The sequence below is a fragment of the Lissotriton vulgaris genome, chromosome 5 (assembly GCF_964263255.1).
Source record: "Lissotriton vulgaris chromosome 5, aLisVul1.2, whole genome shotgun sequence".
Classification (NCBI taxonomy): Eukaryota; Metazoa; Chordata; class Amphibia; order Caudata; family Salamandridae; genus Lissotriton; species Lissotriton vulgaris.
In genome coordinates this window covers 56,882,596-56,905,732 of record NC_141693.1, presented here as the reverse complement: position 1 = coordinate 56,905,732, position 23,137 = coordinate 56,882,596, and the positions used below count along the sequence as shown (strand labels likewise).

Below are 23,137 nucleotides of genomic sequence, written 5' to 3'. Positions count from 1 at the left end.
GCAAATGGTAACGTAATAACACCATGGATAAGCCATGTAGCAGCAGCTGCCTCAGCTACAGAAAAGGGCAAAGATACTAACTTTTCAATGTGTAACATAGAAAATGATGCATCTCGCATGGAAAGCATGCGCTGCTTGTCAGTCAAATTAAATGGGGCAAATAGGGATGTCCATGTAACTCCAGGGCACGCGACCCGCCTTAAGAGTTTGTAGTGTCCATGCAAACTGCATCACAGAACGCAATTGATTTTGTCCATGGTACAATACAGACACCTCATCATTCACAATGTCAACTACAGAAGAAACAATATTGTTCAACGTGTGAATTCGGGAAGAAAGCATGTTAATACTGTTATCGACAACTGCAAGCACTTTTTCCAAATTTGCTTGGTCAATCGCCCTTAGGCGCTTAGCAGCCTCAATTTGCGAAAATTTCCAAATTTCATTGTAAACTGCATAAATCCACCGTTTAGATCTACCCTTAACCGGGCCTTTTATGAAATCATTTAAATCCACATTATCATTCAACTGAGACAGATGTCGTTTAACTGCAGCTAAAGTGGAATGTTGCAACCAATTCTGACACAGTGTCCCCACAGAGTAAGTGGTGACAGCATAATCAGTTTCAAAACGGGGATCAGGTCTGACTTGCGTGAACCCTTTAGCCAAACCCAGAAAACGACGTTGGCAAGAATCAGCACTTCTTTGCCACTTCAGCCAACCCCTCGGATCCAAACTGGATACATTAAAGGATGAATTGTGTAATAGAGTTTGTAACTCACGAATAGACAATTCAGTAAAATTACCCCACCCTGAATATTCTTCCAATTCGGGGATAATTGGTGTATTTAATTTTTTAGAAGTGGCCAATCCAAAGCATGTTGTTTGGGAAATAGTAGAATTTAGAAACAACATGTGATTCGGGATGAGACATGCACGGTGCAAAGCCTCAGTGCCTTGTACCTGCCAATCTTTGGTACCCCAAACCGATTTAAGGTCAATTGTTCCTTTCCAGAACTCATAGCCATCTACAGCTAATTTGTCTAGAAAGGACTTCGAATACAGCAATTTTGTAACGGTAAGTCTAACTTTGGACATGGGCTTCTGTGTCATTTTGAAATAAAATGACTCAGGATTTGATTGATTAAAGTCTGTAAAGTAAGTGTATTTCTTCAGAAATGTACTGGAGCTGCCTCCTAATGGAGCTGGGCAATGTTCCCACTGTGTGTAATTCACAGCAACCCTCTTGGAATTCGTCTTATGCAGAAAATGATTACCATAATGTTGGAAGCAAAACAAATCCCCATAATTAACAGAATCTAAACATAAATCCTCAGCATCAAAAGCAGCATAATATTTCAAATCAGAAAATAATGCCTCTACGGCCTGAATATCCCAATCATCAGAACGTTTATTTTGTTTAATCACATCCCCCATGTTTACTCTAAGCACATTCGGAACATTAATCACTTCAGTGGGCCCATGTATCTGAAATCTAACCGCATCCCACACAATCCCATCAAGGACAGGCCACACAGTAATGTTGACTGTATTCAAGTCTCGTTTCAGTCTGTGTGCTGAATGTGAAGAGGAAAGAGGGGCCAATGTTCCATTAAGGTACCGAATTCCTGTTCTTTCTTTGACATAGTGGCCATCGATCAGGCGGAAAAAATAAAACACAAAACCAATTGACATAAAAAGGTAAAATGAAAATAGAATCAACCAAATGTATGTCCAAGGGGGAATTAAAAAATGTTTTTTAAATAAAGTGGCATATTTTGCAATAGTTGAGGGTTTCTTTGAATGTTCCGAAACAGAGTCAAAAGAGAATCTGGACTGGTCGGCAAAACGAGTCTGCAAATCAGGCATTGATAAATCAGTTGGATAGGTGTAGTTGAACTCATCAATGTTAGTAACAGGAATAGTATTTAATAAAGGACTGGAAATAGCAGGCATCTCGAGGGACACCTCCGGTTCTGCACCAGAAGTAATAGCCAGCACAGAATGCCTCACCATGGAAGGACAGGATACAGCCGGTGCCATGCTATGAAGAATCGGCCACCCTGTGTGTCTTGACATTGTCAATAGAGATAAATCTGTTTTCCCTACGACCTGGAAGTGGTGGTAATATGACTGTTCTCGTGCCCTTCACTCCAAGAACTCGAACCGGTGCACGATATGAGGGACCAAACTCTTTCTTGTTATCGATCTTCTCTCGAACCAGTTCTCCAACTTGGGGTAGCCAGCCAACTACCGGGATCTGCAACGCATCATCCGATGTGGAGGGCAAATGTTCCTTTGCTAGACTGTCTCTGGTCTTTTGTAGATCCTGTAAAACATTGAAATGTTCATCTACGTCAAAGGCCGCGGCCTGGGCCTTGCAGTCTAGACCGTCGAGGTCAGGGACGTACATCTTGATACCAAAGAGCATTTCGTATGGGGTCCGCCCACCCAGAGACCTTCTAGGGAGGTTATTAAGCGCACGCTGCACGCCATTGAGGTGGGCTAACCAGTTTCTGCCAGTGCCTATAACTCGAGCTGTCAAAGATTGCTTTAAGTCACGGTTCATTCGTTCCACTACACTATTTTCCTCGGGTCTGTACGGAGACGAAAACTTGACTTGGACCCCCAACGAAACCATAGCATCCTTATACGCCTTAGAGGCGAAAGCCGGACCCTGATCCGAATGGAAGGTACCACGGGCAAAAATCCCTACAAAGACTCGCAAATCCTTAATGACAGTCCGTGAATCAGCGCTCCGATGGGGCCATACCCACACAAAGCATGTGCATGAATCAACTGCTACTAAGATGTACTTATATGCAGTATCAGAAGAAAAAGGACCGCAGTGATCTAAATAAACACACCCCAGTGGTTTATTAGAAATGTACAACTGTGTCTGAGGCGGACGCGCAGGAGTTGAAGGTTTAATCTGCTGGCAAATGTCACATTGAAGGACATAATCGCGCGTCTGTTTGTACAGTCCCCGCCACCAGAACCTCTGTTGTAGCTGAGTTACAGTGGCGCACCTTCATGAGCCACACCTTCATGAGCCGCTGTAATCAAAGCAGCTCTGCAATCCGAGTTGGGAATTAAACGTTCGCCAACATCAGGAATTTTCACATAAGGAACCTTATCGGGACTTAAGTGGTAGGTGTATTTTGAAGGGAACCCCGCAGGATATTTACTTCCCTTCTCAGTGGCAGCAACAGCTGCCAAGATGTCATCATCTATCTTACTTTTGGACCTCGTGACTGCTGCAACTAAGTATTTTGATACTGCTGACTTCGCTGCTTCATCAGCAAGCGAATTACCGACAGCGTGGACTCCCACGCGCTGATGGCCAAGAGTATGAATCACAAACACGAGTGGCAACTTTTCTTTGAGTTCCGCCACTCGGATCCAGATCATTTTATGTTTTATTGTGCTACCTTTGGAATCACGAAATTCATTCTGAATCCAAAAGAACAAGTTCTCATTGTAAGACTGGACACAGTAGAAAGAGTCACTTACGTTTAAAGTCGTCACACTAGGATCCGCGTACTCCAATGCAAGCATCAGAGCACGAAGCTCTGCCAATTGTGCGGTGCAGTCCCCAAGCGTCTGCGTGTGCACGACACTGGACTTGAACTCATCGTTCACCATGGCACCGACCACAATGGCGCAAGTCAGTGCCTTGCAGTGGAGACTCGGCGCCGAGAACTACGAGCATAAGACTTATCAAGGTCTTCAAGAATCTCTAACCCAGCAAGATAGGATTTACCTCCACGCAGCGAGTCGCACCCCCACAACAAGACAAACTTCCATCAATATCGTTTTGTTCTTTCAATGCTCCACGAGGGACCTAACAAAATTGAAGGTACTTAGAGGGAACCCACTTTCTGAATAGCTCGCTGTGACCAAGACATCCAATAGGTTTCGCACAACGCTTCATACCCGTATCTTTTCGAACTCTAGACCTCTCCGATGCCAGACCAGCATAGACCAAAATAAGATAGCCTTGAAAAAGCCCTGGAGAGGGCGAAACACGTGTCGGCAGTGTAAAGCTGGGAAACTTTTAACACATTTGACTAATAAAGAACTTGAAGCACAAGATTTGGTTTTGGATCAATACTTTGAATTGCCATTGAACCATTGATTGATGTTGGTGTAATAACCTTGGAAATAACACCACTATCCTACAGTTATGTTCATAGATTAATGGACTTTGAAGAGGGTGCTTGTGTAATTTGGTTTTTCTCTTGATTCTTGGTATTTGTATTCAGTTGCATTGCTCAAACACCCCTGGTGGTGGGTGTCTTATCAAGTTCTCAGTGCACCTCTATTTGATACCTCACGCATTACGTACCCGGGGAGAATAACTATAACAGTAGGTGCGGACGTTTTCTCTGATGAGAAACACTACCGCCATTTTCTTTGTATAAACCCGCAGGATATTTACTTCCCTTCTCAGTGGCAGCAACAGCTGCCAAGATGTCATCATCTATCTTACTTTTGGACCTCGTGACTGCTGCAACTAAGTATTTTGATACTGCTGACTTCGCTGCTTCATCAGCAAGCAAATTACCGACAGCGTGGACTCCCACGCGCTGATGGCCAAGAGTATGAATCACAAACACAAGTGGCAACTTTTCTTTGAGTTCCGCCACTCGGATCCAGATCATTTTATGTTTTATTGTGCTACCTTTGGAATCACGAAATTCATTCTGAATCCAAAAGAACAAGTTCTCATTGTAAGACTGGACACAGTAGAAAGAGTCACTTACGTTTAAAGTCGTCACACTAGGATCCGCGTACTCCAATGCAAGCATCAGAGCACGAAGCTCTGCCAATTGTGCGGTGCAGTCCCCAAGCGTCTGCGTGTGCACGACACTGGACTTAACCTCATCGTTCACCATGGCACCGACCACAATGGCGCAAGCGGAAACGTAGGCATGTTTAGAGCCATGCGCAACCTGCGCCGAACCATCAGTGTAAATGATGCATCCTCCAACGGCCGCATTGCTAAAGGAGCAGGATGAACAAATTCATACTGTAAGTACTCATGCGACCGTAAAGTGGCGTCAAAAATAAACGTGACATCCTGGGATGACAAGGATGCAGCCCATTGAATCCACCGAGGGTGCAAAGCTTTAGAATTTGGTACACTGGCTTTCGTAACTGCCTCCAAGGCAGGACACGGGGTAACAACCAACATGCGTTTTCCCTGTGACAGGGCACGTTCCTTGAGAATTGCCATCTGCACAGCCGTCAAAACTTTTTCCACAGTGGAAAAACGCATTTCAGCCGAAGTGTACAAGTGTGACTTGTCAGCCATAGGTACTGTATCTCCTTCATTAAAAGTTAGGTACGTGAAACCTACCTTCCACGGGACAATTCTTATCACCAGGTTGGTCTGGTTATCACAAGTCTGTAAGTATTCAGAAGCGAGCAAATCAGCTTGCAAAGACTGCAGAATAGCTGAATGCTCTGGCAGCCAGCATGATTTGGAAAAAGATGGTTGTATCAAAGCATACAAAGGCTTGATACGCTGGGCATATTCCGGAATGTATGTTCTTGCGAAATTCAAAAAGCCCAGTAAAGATTGTAATTTCTTCAGTGTCGTCGGAGAGCGCAACTGTGCACATTTCTCCAGGAAGTGAGGAGCCAAGCCTTTTCCTTCATTTGTTAATTCATAGCCTAGAAACAACACTGTGTACTCTGCAATGTGCGATTTTGCAAAATTAAACTTGTAACCTATGTCTGCAAAGTTACAAATAATACTGTTCACTCGACACAGATGCTCCCAAAGTTCGTCGTCTGTGAGATAGATATCATCCACATAGGAACAAGTCGACCCTCTCCAACAGAGAGACAATGCGGGCGGAAAATACTCCAGGACTATTCTCATAGCCCATCGGGAGACGCCGAAACATTTTTTGGACACCGCCGCATGTGAATGAAGTCCATTGGGAACTTAGACTGTCCAATGAATGGGCATAAAAACCATTGGAAATGTCAAGCGTGGTTTTGAACCGCTTACGCACAAGACTATTTACAAGGGCCGAGCCCTGAGTATTCTGTACTGCACAGTTACGGCAATGCGAGTTTAAATGCCGGTAATCCAAAACCAAACGGTAAGAGCCGTCCGGCTTGTTTACAGTAAAAAGGGGGTTATTCATCGGTGACACACACGTTTCAATTACACCTTGATATTCCAATTGTTCAAGGATCGCTGCGACTGAAGCTTTGGCTCCACGTCGTATGGGATATTGAGGTTGAGGCTGCGGCTGAGACCGTAAAGGAATCTCGTGGTTTGGGGACAATTTATCCCAGCCACACTGATTACGGTACACAGCCGGTGCAAGCGCCAGAGCCCACTCTTCTGCAAAGTGCAGCGCTTCCACTCTCGAAACAGTGTTCGCGAAACTGGGGAGGATTACCTCCTCCCCTCTCGGAGCTGCGAGCACAAAAGGTGGGGGCCAGTCAGCCTCCGAAAGCAAAATGTCATACGTAGACGAAAGATTTTCCCAAAATACCCCTTTTATGGTACGCTGTATGTCACCTTCAATTAACAGGACAATTTCAAAGAGTCTATCAGGGGGATCAACTCTTGTATCAGCTGTTTCAATCACAACATAAGTGTCAGTCGCTGTCACCTTCAGTAGTGGACGGAGGGCCTCTCTCACTATGGTAATCTCCGCCGCGCTGTCCAGCAAGGTCAGAGCGCAAGTCAGATTCCGAAGCCGCGTTCTCACAATCTGGGGCATATCGATGCGCCGTTAAGGCTGCAACCTTCTTCTTGGCAAACTGCGGTCTCTGAGGCGTGGAGCCCTCCTGCTTGTCTGCACCGTTGCGCGGGCGGGGCTGACCACGTCCTTGCTGGCCACCCCGGCCCCTGCCTCCCCCTCCACCACCGGTTGACGGAGCCGATGAGTCCTGAAAGGAACGAGGAGAGCGTTGGTCAGAAGCCTGAAAACGTTCAGGCGATTTAATCATCGCGCGGTCGCGCAAATCATAAACACGTTCCGACTGCGCAGGCAACGGAGACGCAGGACGCGAAACCTGTGTTTGTTGTTGTTGCTGTTGCTTACCCTGATTCTGTTTTTTAGGCCAAATTTGCTTCTTGGACTTGGGTTGAACGACAGTTTCCGAAGCTTGTCCCTGGGGCTGCTCCTTCTCTTTAGTAGAAAACGGCTTATTACCCTTACTATTGCGGCCCACGGTTTTATAAGCCGCCACAATTATCCTCGCTAACTGTTGGGGTTTCTCGGCATTGGGAACCAGCGCCAAAGCGTTAGCCACCTGAAAGTTCACAGCATCCCCCTTGACATTCGCAAGGATCAGATCGCAAACCACATCAAAGGAGCCACACAGGCGCATATCCAACTCAACTGCCGATTCCGGTCCGTGATCATCTTGAACACGTTTAAGGACCGTAGACAGATTGGACACAGACGGGGCGCCAAAGCACCTCGAATAGACAGCCGCAAAAGTCTTACCCCATGTTTCACAGTCAACAAGTTCAGGGGCCAAATCTTTCGGCAAACTAAGCGTAAGAATCCGGTGTTTTTCACCAGGAGTCGTATTAGGAAACACCGCCTCCAGCTGGTCAAATTTCTCGGCAAGCCAGAAAGGAAAATCATCCTTATCCAGGGGCTTCTTGCCCATAGCGGAATTCACCATGACAGGACTGATTTTCAAACCAGCCTGCCCTGCCGGAAGGGCCGCACCTCTGGGGGCACCCCCATGAACATTACGACTTGTGTAATGCACAAGGGCTCTAATCACGGCAATGGCGACTACATGAAGTCGCCTAAGTTCAGCTATGTTACAAGTGGCATGATTAGGGTGAGGAGTAAATCCAGCCAAAGCGGGCCAATTTGTGCCCGGAATGGACAATGGACCTAACCTCGGAGCGGATTAAGAGTGGGGTAGGGCGCCACCAAACCAAACTCCATGCTGCCAAACATCAATAGGTACTTCCTGTCCTCTGTATGGAGCATACTCAGCAGGTACAGCTGACGCAGTGTACGAGTGGAACACACCAGAATTCGCATCCACTGCCGGAAATGTCACCCACGAATAAAACAGTTCGTACGGGTAAGCATGTTCCGCACTCACCACCAGAACCACAGCCAAGCCTTCCAAAGGGACATCATAAGCCCGCAAATGATCACGCACTGCAATGGGACTATGCTGCGGGATGTCCACGGCTTGTGCCATGACTGCACAGTAATATGAAAAGACAAAGATTACTTTGTAGCACAACTGGGTAGTAATTCAAGGAAACCGTTTTTAGAAAGATTCAAGCTTGAAAGGACCTATTTCAAAAATAGGTAGGTTTATCCGACACCACAGTTTTCCGGAAACGGGTATGAAGGGGTTAAGGTTTGAATGATATACTACTCGAGTGTCATGATATAAGGCCAACAACGTATGGGCGCCATGTCGCAGGGATTCCGTTCTCTTACAGAACTGTGCATAGAGATCAGGAACCTCAGTGAATTAGGGTGACCCAAAACTCACCTCAGTATCCAAAATCCCCTTACCGAGCTAGCTACAGTGTCTCATTGGTCATAACAAACTCCCAATGACTTAGACAAACCAGAACATGAACTTAGGTTACCTCAGGTATCGTGGAACACATGAACACTCTTTCGTTCTATAATCATTTCAAACCAGAACAAGGAGTAAAAGAAGACACGTGCAAGTTTGAAATATTTATTTTTCAATGCAAGGTTCTTAAACGCAGTATCTTATATAATACCAGAATACATATTATAAAAATCTGAGTTATCAGCATAGTCACTAATCCATAGTAAGCGAACGGTGATAGCATATTATAATGCAAAATTCAATAGAAATCTGTATCACCTATATTTCGCGCACCCTATTTAGCATACTATATTATATCTAAGAAGGTCTCATTTGGGTTTTAGCAGGGCGGGCCCATACCTCTAAATGTCAGTAGGAGAAGATCACATCATCAGCTACCAGCTCTCTTCATGCGAAGCACCATCAAGTGTGTTTTTGCATTCTCAGTAACTCTATCTTAAACTCGCGTAGAGCCCAATGTTGGCAGCAACTTTATTTGTGTTATGTCTAATGTGGTGCGAGGATCAGGCCTCCCAGCAACCTTGTGTTAGGTTATTCTTAGAGGGTTCAGCTCTCAGTGTGCAGACAGTGTACCAAGTGTACCAAGCACAACTGATATCGGAGCAATAACATATTATTCTCAAATAAATCACATCTTTCGTCTAGGTTGAAAGCTACAATAACAATTATGTATCGTGTGCAAACTGAAGCCAAAGGAAAATATGTCGTTTAAACATTTAATAAACTCATGCTAACTTAACACAGTATATAGAAAAAGCAGTAACTATATGACACACCCCTGGGTCCCGCTGGGGAACTTACAGTGCGCATGCTTGAGAAAGTTGCCAACTTTTCCAAGCATGCGCACTGTAAGTTCCCCAGCGCCGCGGGACTGTCACTGCGCACTACGGTCTGCTGCAGCATGAGTGTGGACTGTCACTCAAGCTGCAGCAGGCCACCCCCCCTGCGCAATTCCCGCCGGCGGCTGTATTTTATTTAGAAGATAGTTACTAGGATTGCGGCCGGCGGCCGCGATGCGGGTCCATGGTGGCTGGTGGGGCTACGCCCCTACGCCCCAATGGACGCACCGCTGCTGGATGCCAGTTTATCTAAAACTGGACTGCAGACACAAGCAGGAACATATTGTGTGTCAACTTGTGCCCTTTGGAATATAGAGAGCTTTTGTATTGAATAAGTCCACCTAGATGTCTGACTTACTAGACTGGTACCGTAAGGCTTCGATGACAGTTTGAAAGGAACTAAGCAAAATATCCCACGTATTGTTGTCGTTTCCTCCCCAACAAGGGAAGTGGCGGTCCAGTACTTCAGCTTGTCGGGAGATGTCTGGAGACAGTGATAAGGGGGGGCCAGCAGAGGTATTCCTACTGGCTGCATCAACACAGGCTTTGCCTGTGGCTCCACCTGTGAGTGGAAAGGTCTCATGCAATTGAGTCTTCCTCCAGAACTCGATTGGAATTAGACAGCCCTATTAGAGAAATACCATTAGTAATTGACTGTTTTGTTCCCTGGACAGGATCCTTGCTGTCCAAGCCTGAAAGTTGAGGTTTAAAGCTGTTATCGTTGGAATTAAATGGTTGGTGCACCTCAACTATCACTTGCCTAACCTTGCCCTTTGTCAGGACAGTGTTTGGCTCTATTACACATTTAGCTGCCAGTGGCCCATTGGAATTAAGATACAGTCCCTCAGGAACTGTATCCGGCTCAGACTTCAAAATCCCTAAGTCATTATGACTTCAATGAGCTCAACACCTGAGTTTACCTTCTCTCCATGGCTCAGAAGCTCCTTTTCGCCAAGTACTCACACTGGAAGGTAGATTTTTTAGTTTTAATTTCTGCGGAGGTAACAGATTTTAAAGATATTTATAGAGTTTTGGGTGTTATTTCGGAAAAACCAGGTTAAAATGCACGTAGCAGGCTTGTAATCCACTTGCCTTGTTGTGATATGTAAGTAAAGCAGTCACTGGATTCTTTAGGTTTAAAGCATTTTATTAAGGCATAACAGAAGAAAAAGGACAAGGAGGGCATAGGGTTTGAGAAATACAAGAGAATACAAGGCATGAGTAGTTGAAGCGTAGCGATAGACAATGGCTGTAGCATATGAAGTTCCTTTGAAGAGAGTTTAGATGTGTCTGCCATTGTCAATGAAGCTGGGAGTAAAAAAAAAAGGGGAAAAAGCCAATAACAGATTGAACCTCCCTCCCTCCTTGATCCCCCTCCCCTCAAACTCCTTCAACTCCCCCCCCAAACTCCCCCCCCAACTTTCCTCCGTCCAGTGCTTGGTTTATTCTGACGCCCTGCCCCCCCTCCCCTACCCCACCCCTTGTGAGCTCCCCACTCAATGTCTGTTTAAGCAATCTGGTCTGAGGGAGGCGTTAGTCTCAGTAGTCTAAGGTATCTCGGACAGGTAAGTTCTCTAAATTCTGTGGTTAATAGCGCATGAAAGGGTTGCCACAACTCATCAAATTGCTCCATGTCCCCCGCCACCATAAGCGATAATTTTTCCATACCCAGGACATGCCAAAGTCTGTAGAGCCAACCCATGATGGAGGGGACTGTGGTGGTGCGCCAGTGTATCAGTATGTTTTGGATCGCCGAACCCAGTGCTATCGCTATTTGCCGACCCCTACGGGACATCAACGGGTACATTAGCCGATTCGGGAGGACCAACAAAACGTACACCGGGAGGCGTGGCAATTCTATGTCAAAGTGAGCGTCCACCTCATCTATAACCTCCTTCCAGTAATCCTTCAACAACGGGCAATCCCAAAGCACATGCGTGAGAGTCCCTGTCTGCCCACATTCCCTCCAACACACCTTCCCAATGTTCCTATTCATTTCATGCAATCTCTCGGGGGTATAATACCAATATGTAGACACCTTTGTGAGTGTTTCGGTGAGCCCCGTGTGGTATGCCGAGTGTCTCGCGCGATATGCAATCTGATCCCATTCCTTACGACTGAGCGTCCTCCCCAGCTCCCTATTCCAGCGCTCCCTGCCAGGATTATAAAAGTGAAACGGGGGAGGTTGCAGCAACTTATATAGGTCCGAGATCAGCTTAGCGTCTGAGGTGCGAGTCACCAACCACCTCTTATACGGCTTCAACTTACGGTCCGCTGTCTCGCGTACTTGCGGTTGAAGCGCCCAATGTCTAACCTGCATGTACCTCATCCTCTCTGTTTCGGCCAGTTGGTATTCCTGTCTAAGGTGCTGAAAGGGGACCACCCCCTCACGTCATACATCTGGAAGAGTGCACGACAGCCCGCTGCTCTCCAGCGCGTGAATGCACCCGGTTCTAGACCCGGGGTGAAATCAGGGTTCTCTGCTATCGGCGTAAATGGCGAGATGAACGTGGTGAGATCGTGAACCTCATTAACAGCGTCCCACACTCTCATGGGAACTCTCGTAACAAAGGACGCGTACAGATTGGGGGGGCAGTGGATCCGTCGCAAGAACGGTATCTCCTGTAAGGGACGCCCCGCTACTGCTTGGTCTTGAAAGAGCCAATGCTTGTCGGATTCCCATCTGCTCCATTCCACCAGGTAGCGCAACTGCGCCGCCTGAAAATATTTCCGGAGATCCGGGATGCCAAGGCCTCCCGCCTCCGGAGCTAGTGTGGAGAGAACCCTCTTCATTCTCGGCTTGCGGCCCTGCCAGACGAAGCGTGCAATATCTGCTTGCGTCTGTCTGATCCATCCCGCGGGCGGCTGAAGCGGCAAGGCCCGAAAGAGATACAAAACCTGGGGCAAGACCGTCATCTTGACCGCAGCTATTCTGCCGAGCCAGGACAGCATCCCTTTACCCCAGCGGCCCAGCTCCTCCTTGATTTTCCTGCCCAGGGCTGGGTAATTGGCCGTCACCATTGCCGGTAGCGTCGGTGCTAGGAGAATCCCCAGGTAAGGTACCAGGGTCGATGACCACTGCATGGGAAAAAGCCTCTGCAGGTCTCTTCTCGTATCAGCCGTCAGGGACACATCCAGGGCCGCTGACTTGCCCATGTTCATCTTGAAGCCCGCCACTTTCGAGAAGTCATCCAGCTCCTTAATGCATGCAGGGAGGGCCCTCATCGGGTCATCCAGGGTCAATAGTACATCGTCCGCATAGAGACTAACCGTGTGGACATATTGCCCCATCTTCACCCCTATCACATCTGGGTTCTGGCGAATCCTCTGGGCAAACGGCTCCATGTAGAGGGCAAAGAGAAGGGGGGAGAGCGGGCACCCTTGTCTAGTGCCCCTTTCCATCTCGAAGCTGCGGGAGCTACAGCCATTAACTCTAACTGTCGCCGATGGGGACTTATAGCAGTTAAAAATCATCGAGCAGAACTTCTCTCCGATACCCATCTTCCCCATCACCTGTTCAAGATAAGGCCAATGCACGCGGTCGAATGCTTTCTCCGCATCCACCGCTAGCAACATTCTCTCTCCGGGGATCCGTGAGGCTTTCTCCAAGACGTGCACCACCCTCTTGGTGTTATCGACTGTTTGCCTTCCCGGGACAAAACCAGCCTGGTCAGCCTCCACCAGGCCTGGCAGATGAAGAGCCAGCCTGGACGCCAAAATCCCCGTGTATAGCTTGAGGTCAACGTTCAGGAGGGAGATTGGCCTGTACGAGCCGCATTGGGTCCGGTCCTTCCCTGGTTTAGGAATGACCGATACCGTAGCTCTCAGTAGGTCCGGTGGGATAGCCCCCGGTGCAGAAAAAGAGTTGAAAAGGCGGGCAAGGATGGGCGCCACAACCGGGCAAAAGGTCTTATAAAACAGGGACGTGTAACCGTCCGGGCCCGGGGCCTTCCCATGCTTGAGCCTGGAGATGGCGGCGATCACCTCCTCTACGTGAATATTACGTTCCAGGTGTTCCGCTTGTGCCGGGGTCAGGGCCGGAAAGGCCACTGACTCCAGGTAGTCCGCGGTATCTTGCGGCAAAGGGGGCTCCCCTGCGTAGAGGTCCGCATAGAACTTACGGAACACCTCCGCTACAGCTGCGTCCTCAGAGACAGCCACCCCATCAGAGTCCAACAGTTCCTTGACCGAGTTCCGCTGATGCGCCACTCGAAGCTCATTTGCCAGGAGTTTGCCGCATCTGTCTCCCCCCGTGTAGTACGCATGTTTCAGGCATAGCGCCGCATATTCTGCTCTATCCATATCTAACGCCGACAGGAGTTTCCTAGCTGCCTTCAGTTGTTTCCATATTCTAGGGGCTCCTGTACGGCGGTGTACGTGCTCCAGTTCTCTAACCTTGGAAGTCAACTCCTCCCTCTTGCGCTGTCTTTCCCTATTCTCCGCCGAGGAGATAGAGATAAACTCCCCTCTCAGGACCACCTTCAGCACCGCCCACTGTGTCGCTAACGATGTGTCCGGATTATCGTTATGTGTTTGATACTCCCGGATCGACTCCTCAATGTGTTTCACTACAGATTTCTTGTGTAACAGGGTGTCCCTGAGACGCCAAACACCTCGGGAGGGGGAGACCGGCGGCAACGTAAATGTGCCCGAAACCGGCGCGTGGTCCGATAATGACAGGACCCCTATATCCGCTGCCGTGGCCAAGGCACACATCGGTCCGCTGACCAGCAGATGGTCTAGCCTTGCATACGTCCGATGCGCATGCGAATAGTAAGAATAGTCCCTATCCATGGGGTGCAGTGTGCGCCAGAGGTCATGCAGGTCCAAATCAGTGAGCTGGGCCTTCCCTGCCTGTGAGAGTTCCCCAGTTTGCGGGTATCTCTGCGCGGACCTATCTAGTGTGGAATCAAAAACCATGTTCAGGTCCCCCCCTAAAATGATGTGTCTGTCCGGGGAGGCCGTCATATCCACCAGTGCCGAGTCTAGAAAACGCTCCTGGTGTTCTTTCAGGCTGTACAAGGAGCCAATGGAGAACGTCATGCCCCCCAGCTTGAGGCGGTACGCCAACAGCCTCCCTTTCTGTTCTGCGAGTTTGTACAGCACCTCTCCCCTGAAGGAACTCAATACCAATATAGCTACCCCCGCCTTTTTAGAAGTAGTGGAGGAGAAGAACTGCGTGGGAAACTTGCGAGATCGCAGCCTGTGACAGTCTTGTGCTAACAAGTGAGTCTCCTGCAGGAGACAAATGTCCGCCTGTGTTCCCTCCAACAGAGACAGAATTGCCCTTCTTTTAACTGGATTGTTTAACCCCTTAACATTAAGGGTCACCACCTTAAGCGTCGCCATGTTCGTGAAGGCCAGTGTGCGCTAAGCAGCGGGAACCCACCCGGGCAGGACAGGTCACAGGGCGGCAGTGCAAAGATGCTCTAGTGAAAAAATGCAAAAATGTGTAAGGCACTGGACGGTATCCCCCCCCTCCCCCAAACTCTCCCCGAACCAACCCCATGGCAACTGGCCAACAATCCCACCTCCCCTCCCCAACTTGTGCAACCCAGTGTCCGTGGAAAGTACTTAAAGTGGACGTCCGGCCACTCGCTCTTCCCGCTCCCCCCCCCACCCTCCCTTCGGCCCCAAACCTGCTGTCTTCAGATGCTATGTCCTTCTCCCCCCGCAGCATTTCTACGCCGTCAGGGCCACGCCGTTCGTGGCAGCAGAGTCCCTGGCCGCTTCCCTCAATGCGTTGGCCATTTCGGCCCTGATGGTGGGTGAGTCTGGCCTCCCGGCGCTAGCCACCGATCGCCGTCTGGCTGTTCTCCGCCATCCGCCCCTGTCTGAGCGCCTCCGGCTCGGCGTCGCGCCGTCTTCCTCCGTCGCTGTGAGTCCCAGGACCCCACATGTCTCCTGCAGGGAGCTCAGTTGGTGCATCGTGCCGTTCCATCGGAAGATGAGGCGAAAGGGATGACCCCAAGTATACGGTGTGTCATGCTCCCTCAAGAAATCCGTCGCAATCTTGAAGGCCCTGCGTTTTTGCAGCGTGATGGCAGATAAGTCCTGAAACAGCGCGACGGAGCGTCCTCGGAAGCTTAGCGGCTGCTTTTTGCGCACCTCCGCCATTATGCGCTCCTTCACGGGGAAATCAGGTAAGTAGGCCAAAATGTCCGGTGGAGGTGCCGTCAATTGTCGCTGACGGCCCACCCTGTGGGCCCTATCGATCCGGATTGGGAAGTCCGCTGGCTCACCCAGGATTTCCCTGAACATGCCCCTCAGGTAGCCGGCAATATCAGCCCCCTCTTCTGCGGACGGGACCCCCCGGACCCGTATGTTATTCCGCCTCGACCTGTTCTCCAGGTCCTCGTTATGCGTTTGGAGATCCAAGTGCTGTTCCCTGAGGCGGAGTACCTCCTGCTGTAGGTGGACAATCTCCTCGTCCCTCTGGTGGGCCGCCGTCTCCACCGTTTCCATGCGCTCACCCAGGCCCTCCACTTCTCTGCGTACCTCACGCACCTCGCTGGCCACCTCCTGTTTCAGCGTCTGGAAGTCCTCTTTGAGCGAGCTAAAAAGGGCCTCCATGAAAGATCTCGTGACTGGGGGCTCCCCCCCAGCCGGGTCTCCTGAGCCTCTGGAGGAGCTCGGCGACGGTTGTGCCTTATCCCATTGTTGCTGGGCCCTGCTGAGCATGTCCGGGAGCGTACGCTCCCCCTTCTTTCCGCCCCGGTTGCCCGCCATCTGCCCTCCATGGATCGCAGCTCGCCGCTCGATGTAAAGAGGGGTTCAAGACCTCCAATATCAGGCCCCGGTGTCGCGGGGTCCCCACGTGTGGGGCCGATGCGGCTAGGGTGAGGCTCCGAGACCTCAAGGCTTTTGTCCTCTTTGTCCCCTCGAGGACAAAATGGCGGCCGGGCGTCGCCATGTAGGCCCTCCTTCTCCAATATCCAACGTCCAAACTACTACACCGTCCCAGGGCTTCAGCAGTGAGTCCGCTCGGAGACCTCCCGGTTCTTGTTAGTGCCAACCGTGCTGTACCCTCGAGTCGCACTCCTTCTTGAGCGTCATTCAGGGCCGGGGGGCTCGTTGCATTCTAGGCCACGACCTCAGGGCTTTGTCTCCTTCGTCCCCTCGGGGACAAAATGGTGGCCGGGCGTCTCCAGGAAGACCCTCCTTCTCCAATGTCCACTGTTCAAGCTTCCACACAGACTTAGGGCTCCAGCAATGAATCCTCTTTGAGATCTCCCGGTCCGTAGTAGGGCCAACCGTGCTGCCCCTTCGATCCGCACTTCTTCTTGAGTTTCAGTCGGGACCGGGAGGGGCGTTGTATTCTAGGCCGCAGCCACGGTCCCGAGTGTCGCAACCCCCATTCAGCGACTATCTCTCTCCGCTGTGTCCCCGCGGGCTTCTCGTCCGTCTCAGTGGCTTCAAAGACACAGAGCCGCTGCAGAGTGGCAACCAGACGTGTCGCCGTCCGGCCGAGGCCTCCGTGCCGGGGTCTAGCTGTAGAGCTCCGTCCTCGAGTCCCCGCCTCCCGCTGCTCGCGCCTGCCTCGGCTCAGTGGCACCTCGCGGTCAATCTTCCATCGTCCTAATAGTCACTTATATCAGCACCCGGGACCTAATTTTGTCACCAGTGCATGCGCCAAGGCCTCTGCTACCCGTCCCGCGGCCGCTGTGCTCCAGCGGGGGGAGAGAAGCTGCCGAAAAAGGGCTCGGGCCTAGTCAGGCCGGAGGAGCTGCGGGAAGAAGCGTCCGCTCACTCCGCCATCTTGGCCACGCCCCCCACTGGATTCTTTAAAAAAAGTGCAAATTTTGTCTCTATTTCCCCCTGTACTATTTTGCTGGTAGTTTGAACCTCTGCTATAATTGAAGGAAATCCCCTTCTTGTTCAATCAATCAATCAATCAAATAAACTTTATTCGGTTTCACAAAAGTAAACTATAAAAGGTACCCCCTTCTTGTTTTGTTGTAGCCTCTGCTTGCGTGGGTTTCATTTTTTAGGTCTCGCTTTTACCATTCCGCAGGAATGGGAAATGGGGAGAATTCAAGTCGGCAAAATCCTCTTCAAACCAAGGGCTTTCAGCCCCGCAGTTTTCTTGCAGTTCACGTGAATCACGTGAGCAATTCACGGCCAGGGCTTCTCCTCCCCTAGCAGCACTCCTCCCACACCAGCAACTCCCCCCTCCCACACCAGCACCTCCCCTCTCTCTCCCCGCAAACACAGCCTTGCCGTAGCAGCACTCCTCCCACACCAGCACCTCCCCCCCTCCCACACCAGCACCTCCCCTCTCCCCGCAAACACAGCCTCGCCCTAGCAGCACTCCTCCCACACCAGCACCTCCCCCCTCCCACACCAGCACCTCCCCTCTCTCTCCCCGCAAACACAGCCTTGTTTTCATTCTGTGCAGTGCAGCACCATCGTTGACCCGATTTTGTAAATTAAGATGCTTTGCCAACACATGCTTGTTATCACACTTAAGGTAAATCTATTATTTTTTCAAACGCTTTGTGAAGTGTGTGTACAAGCTTTGTTTATGGTAGGCACGGGAGAGCCAATGCAGCAACTGGAACCCAGTTCCAGTTCGGTAGCTTTGGATGTTTCGCCACTTCTTCCCTATTGAGAACTGAAGGAGAGTTCATTTGTTTTTGCGCTGCGTTCCTCATGCACGTCTCGCCACCCGCGCTGCTCTCTTTTACCTGCCTCTTTCCTGTTGCGTTGAATTGTGCGCTTCCCCAACTGCCTACCCTGCTCCCGTGCCCTTCATGTTGCTTTCACGTCCCTCCGGCCCTCTCCACGTTGCTTTCGTATCCATTCCCCCACCCAACCCCATATTGCTCTCACATTCAATGGTGTTGCCTCTGCGCCGCCCAAACCTCTGCCTTGTTTATGTTAATGCCGTACAACTAATTGTGACTGACTTCCGTTCCTACTGAACCAGGCTGTAAGACTGGTGTTTCTGGCAGTGGGAATACAGATTTTTTAAAACAGATGTCTGTTCGGAAGTCTGCTTAGTTCGCCTAACTCTGTCATGGCCGCGCATAGCACAAGGCTCCGCCCAGAAGGTATAGTATTACTGACAATGGCAGCATAGGTTGTAGGCTGTAATGCTGTCTTGCAGCAACAGATAGCTGTCTACTCATACTTTCAAGAAGCAGAGCACGCAAATCACACGGAATTCAGGCAAAGGGCAAAAGCTGGACGACCTACAGCACCAGCACAAACCCCCTTCCGACACCACCCTTCCTTTAAAACTCGACGACACAGGAGCAGCCTCATCACCCACTGGAACAAGCAGGAACACCCCGCCCCATGGTTCCACCCGTTGTCACACCTAGTGAGTCTGTGCCATCGGCTGCAGATGTCTTTGTTTGCACCCTTTCAAATTCATTTGGGAAATAGCTTTTAGGCGTAATATTTGTGTAGGTAAAAAATTAGATTGGCTGCTCAGCTGAAGCATTCTTTGCCCATGAATTTGCCAAGCCCCTCAAACTGTTCATCACAGAGCAGCTTAATCACAATATGTTGATGCCGATAATGTGAATATAGATCAAGTAGTTATCATGGCAAGCACAGTGCCTAATGCAGGGTTTGCTGCAGTGTGCTAAGTTCCTGACTGGCAGAGCGTCTGCACAGTAAGCTATCCCATCAGTGAGCAGCAATGAGATTAGAGCAGGGAACTTTTCTCTCTTGATTTGACGATTTGATGACATTGAGCTGTTTAAGTTCCCCGTCCATGCCGCTGCAGTCCAAATCTGGGTTAGTACTTTACTTGGAGCATGCCTAAAATAATTGGCAGAACCACTAGACCAAAAAGGCAACGCCACTCACACACGCAACGCCACTCACACACGCAACGCCACTCACACACGCAACGCCACTCGCACACGCAACGCCACTCGCACACGCAACGCCACTCACACACGCAACACCACTCACACATGCAACGCCACTCACAAATGCAACGCCACTCACACACGCAACGCCACTCACACACGCAACGCCACTCACACCCACGCAACGCCACTCACACCCACGCAACGCCACTCACACCCACGCAACGCCACTCACACCCACGCAGTGCCACTTTTACCCACACAGCACCACTTTCAGACACACGCCACTCACACCCACGCAAGCCCACTCTCACACACGCAACGCCACTCACACACGCAACGCCACTCTCACCCATGCAATGCAACTCACACACGCAACACCACTCACCCACGCAACGCCACTCACCCACGCAACGCCACTCACCCACGCAACGCCACTCACACACGCAACGCCACTCACCCACGCAGCGCAACTCACTCAAAGCCACTCACACACACGCAGTGCCACTTTCACCCGCACTGTGCAGTGCACAATAGGTCTCGCAGTAGGAAAGTTGGAGCTATTGGTTTTGTAAATGACAAAGCCCTTTATGTTTTTAAAATGAAAACAAAAATAAAAGGCATTGTTATTTGCAATTGTAATAGCTCCAACTTTCCTACTGCGAGACCTATTGGCAACGCCAGTGCTTGTTCTCTCTAGCGCCTCGTGCTCCTTCCAGATGTGGTGTAAATTAATCATATGTACAACAGAAGCAGTAATTACAGCCTTTCTTTGTGTCCTTAAATCTCTAATTGTGAATCTCTTCTCTGCAGTGATGGTGACTCTGGATCCTGACACGGCTCATCCTGAGCTCCTCCTGTCTGAGGGGGGGAGACGAGTGAGACAGACGGACACAGCGGAGCGCCTGCCGGCCACCCCCAAGAGATTCACCCACTGGCGCTGTGTGCTGGGGAGCGAGACGTTCACCTCTGGCAGACATTACTGGGAGATGCAGCTGCTGCAGGAGGGGGGAGGGTGGCATGTGGGGGTCGCAGCAGAGTCTGTGAACAGGAAGGAATACTTCAAATGGTCACCTCAGGGGGGAGTCTGGGCTGTCGGGGGGTGGGGGGGTCAGTACACGGCTCTCAGCTCCCCTCCGACCCCTCTGTCCCCTCGTGAGAAGCCCCTGAAGCTGGGGGTGTATCTGGACTACGAGGGGGGGCGGCTGTCCCTGTACAATGCTGTCTCCATGGAGCTTCTCTTCTCCTTCCCGCAGGCCCCCTTCACACAGAGGCTCTTCCCGATCTTTGGTCTCTGTGACAGAGCGGAGCTGAGGCTGGTGTGAGAGTGACCCCCCCCCAACTGTCATCTACAGTTCAAAGAATCTTCAAACACCAACATTCCAAAGAATCTTCTTCACAACGACCCTCCCACATGTTGCCATGACACCCAGAAGCCTCATGTGAAACTGACTGCTTCATATCTCTTTTCCTTGTACAATTTTTAAAACAAGGGCAGGAAATGTTTGCTGTGTGAATTATGCAGCAGACATCATGCAACATATGATAAAGTCTCTTTAAACTTCAAAAATGTGTATTTCTTTCACACGTGGAGCTTTGACATTAATATACACATTATAGCGCTGCGCTGTGAAGTACTTATTAAAAGTGATTGTTTTTAAACATGACCCTAGAAACCACTCCTGCCCCGCCCAATTAATTAATTAACCCAGATTCAGGGCAGCTTTAGGACAGTGCGACCTGTGCAGCCGCACCTGCGCTAACCTGGGAGCGGTGATGTGTGCAGAAATAACTTTGGGTTTTAAAAGCACCTGCTGCTTCCTTGTGTGTCCAGCAGGTTTCAGGCAACAATAAAAATGTCAAGATGACACAGGTGAATAATGTTTCTGCTGGAGAGAGATCGAAGTTTTGTCTTGTCACAGTTTCAACTCATCCTTAAGTAGCGCAGAGGGTTAATATGCCGGCTGCAAAGAATGTGTACATGCAGAACACAGAACGTTAATCCTCATTGGTTTGTGTAACATTTCCTATAGACTGATTTACACATATAAGATTCATTGCCTCTGTTAATGTGTGTTTGGTGTAAAGTGCTCTGACACCTACGAGTTGGCATGAGTAGCACTATAAAACAAAAGACATGCGTAAGAGAGAGGGACTGTACAGAGATGGGTGCCACTGTTGGAAGGTGGGGGTGAGGGAATATTTGGAAATGGTGTCATGGGCGGAGGCGCGTCTAACTCTAAAGCCGGCTCTGCCCAGATTCTTTTAGATCCATTAATTCAAACGCAATCGTTTTTTGTAGCGCTGGTATTCTAAACTCACGGTTTTGAAGGTGCTTTCATATGGGATAAGGAAGAAAATGGACCATCAGTGAAATCAAATATTTTTCTAGGATCACAAAATTTGGTTACGCAGTGAAGCCGCAATTAAACCAGGTGTTCTAGTTTCCCTTCGGACAAATTACCTACTAAATGGGTATCTATTTGTCTCTCTTTTTTACCTTAAATGTTGATGCTTTTGTGAACCATCACCTGTGAGTTAAGCTGATATTTCTTTGGAAGGGTTTAAAACTTCTTTCTGATGAGTGTTTTTGTAACGTGAGCATGATGAGGCCGGTGAAGATATATCACAATACAGAACTATTTTAAAATATTGCAGTTCCTAAACTGCAAAGATTCCATCACATTTACAGACCATCATGTATAAGTTGTTTTTCTTGTGAAACATCTGCCCTGCTGCACGAGCCACTATTATAATTTATGAGATGTGTATTGTGCAAAGACATGCAGATTCTGTAAACAATGTGCAATAATGTTCTATTCCAGCAGCACAAATACAACACAATGGCCTCCTGCAGGGCTTTCAAGACTCCACAAACATTTCCAGGTCCTGCAAACATATTCGGTAAAATTAACTTGTCTGCAACATTTTTTCCAGACGTTATTGTGTATTTACAGGTCATCCAGTATTAAAAGCAGAATCTATTTTTGTCATGAAACTTAAAGAATATCAGCTAGATGTGTGACACTGAGAAGCAAATCTGCCTTTCAAGCCGACGCCAGTGCATGCTAGGACTGAGATAACGAGGATCTTAATAGAAAACATCAAACTACAAGTCCCAAAATGCAAAGTGCTGTTGATACAAAATGTCAGAGGTTGGAGGGGTCACTTAGAGTGAGATTTTGACACCAGGTCAAGCAAAGCAAAATGATTTTGCTCTGAGTTTTAAATGCTTCCTGGACGGCAGGAATTATGTGTAATACCCGTCACCTCTTCATCCTTTTAGGGGTTTCTGCTTCTTAATATCCTCGTCTTTGCTTCATGGAGATTGGATGTAATTCTTGTCTCTTGAGTAAGACATGGGCTGAGTATGTTCTCTTTCAGCGTTAGTGTCATGACGTCCTTTTATGAGGTAGCTCAGTAGGTTGAGGCACATCTGCGGACCCATGATCTAGACGTCACAGGTTAGACTCCTGGCAGGGGCTTCTCTGACTTTCCAATGATTGTCCTGTATTGTATCATTTATATAAACCTTCCTGCTGTTACCCATGGCTGCAGCTGACGTCACTGAGAAATGGACCTCCGAGCCCTAGACATTCATTTAAGATCCTTATGAATTCTGGGGTTGTAGTTTTGGTTTACTTCAGTACAAATATTAACATTATCAGATTAAAAATAATGTGTTCGAGGCATATGGGCTGCAGATGGTACATTATGAATAGATCGCCATCTGGTGTTGGGCTCGGATGATTGCACTTTGTTTTTCTCTTGGAGAGTCTTTTGTCTCTTGGTGACTCCTCCCTTGGTTGGTAGTAATGTTTACTGGTGATAAATTAATATTACCAGCAAAACATTTACAAAAACATGCTAAACAGA

At 49.1% G+C, this 23,137-nt stretch overlaps 1 protein-coding gene across 1 annotated transcript in view; it reads left to right on the top strand.

Moving 5' to 3' along the window:
• Positions 1–20,831, top strand: part of LOC147710140 (E3 ubiquitin-protein ligase TRIM11-like) — a 125,232-nt gene extending 104,401 nt beyond the window's left edge. The window contains exon 6 of the mRNA XM_086920836.1: positions 20,075–20,831. Within this exon, the coding sequence (XP_086776962.1) occupies positions 20,075–20,586 (512 nt within the window). The 3' untranslated portion in view covers positions 20,587–20,831. The remainder of the gene's footprint in view (positions 1–20,074) is intronic.
• Positions 20,832–23,137: the final 2,306 nt, after the last annotated feature.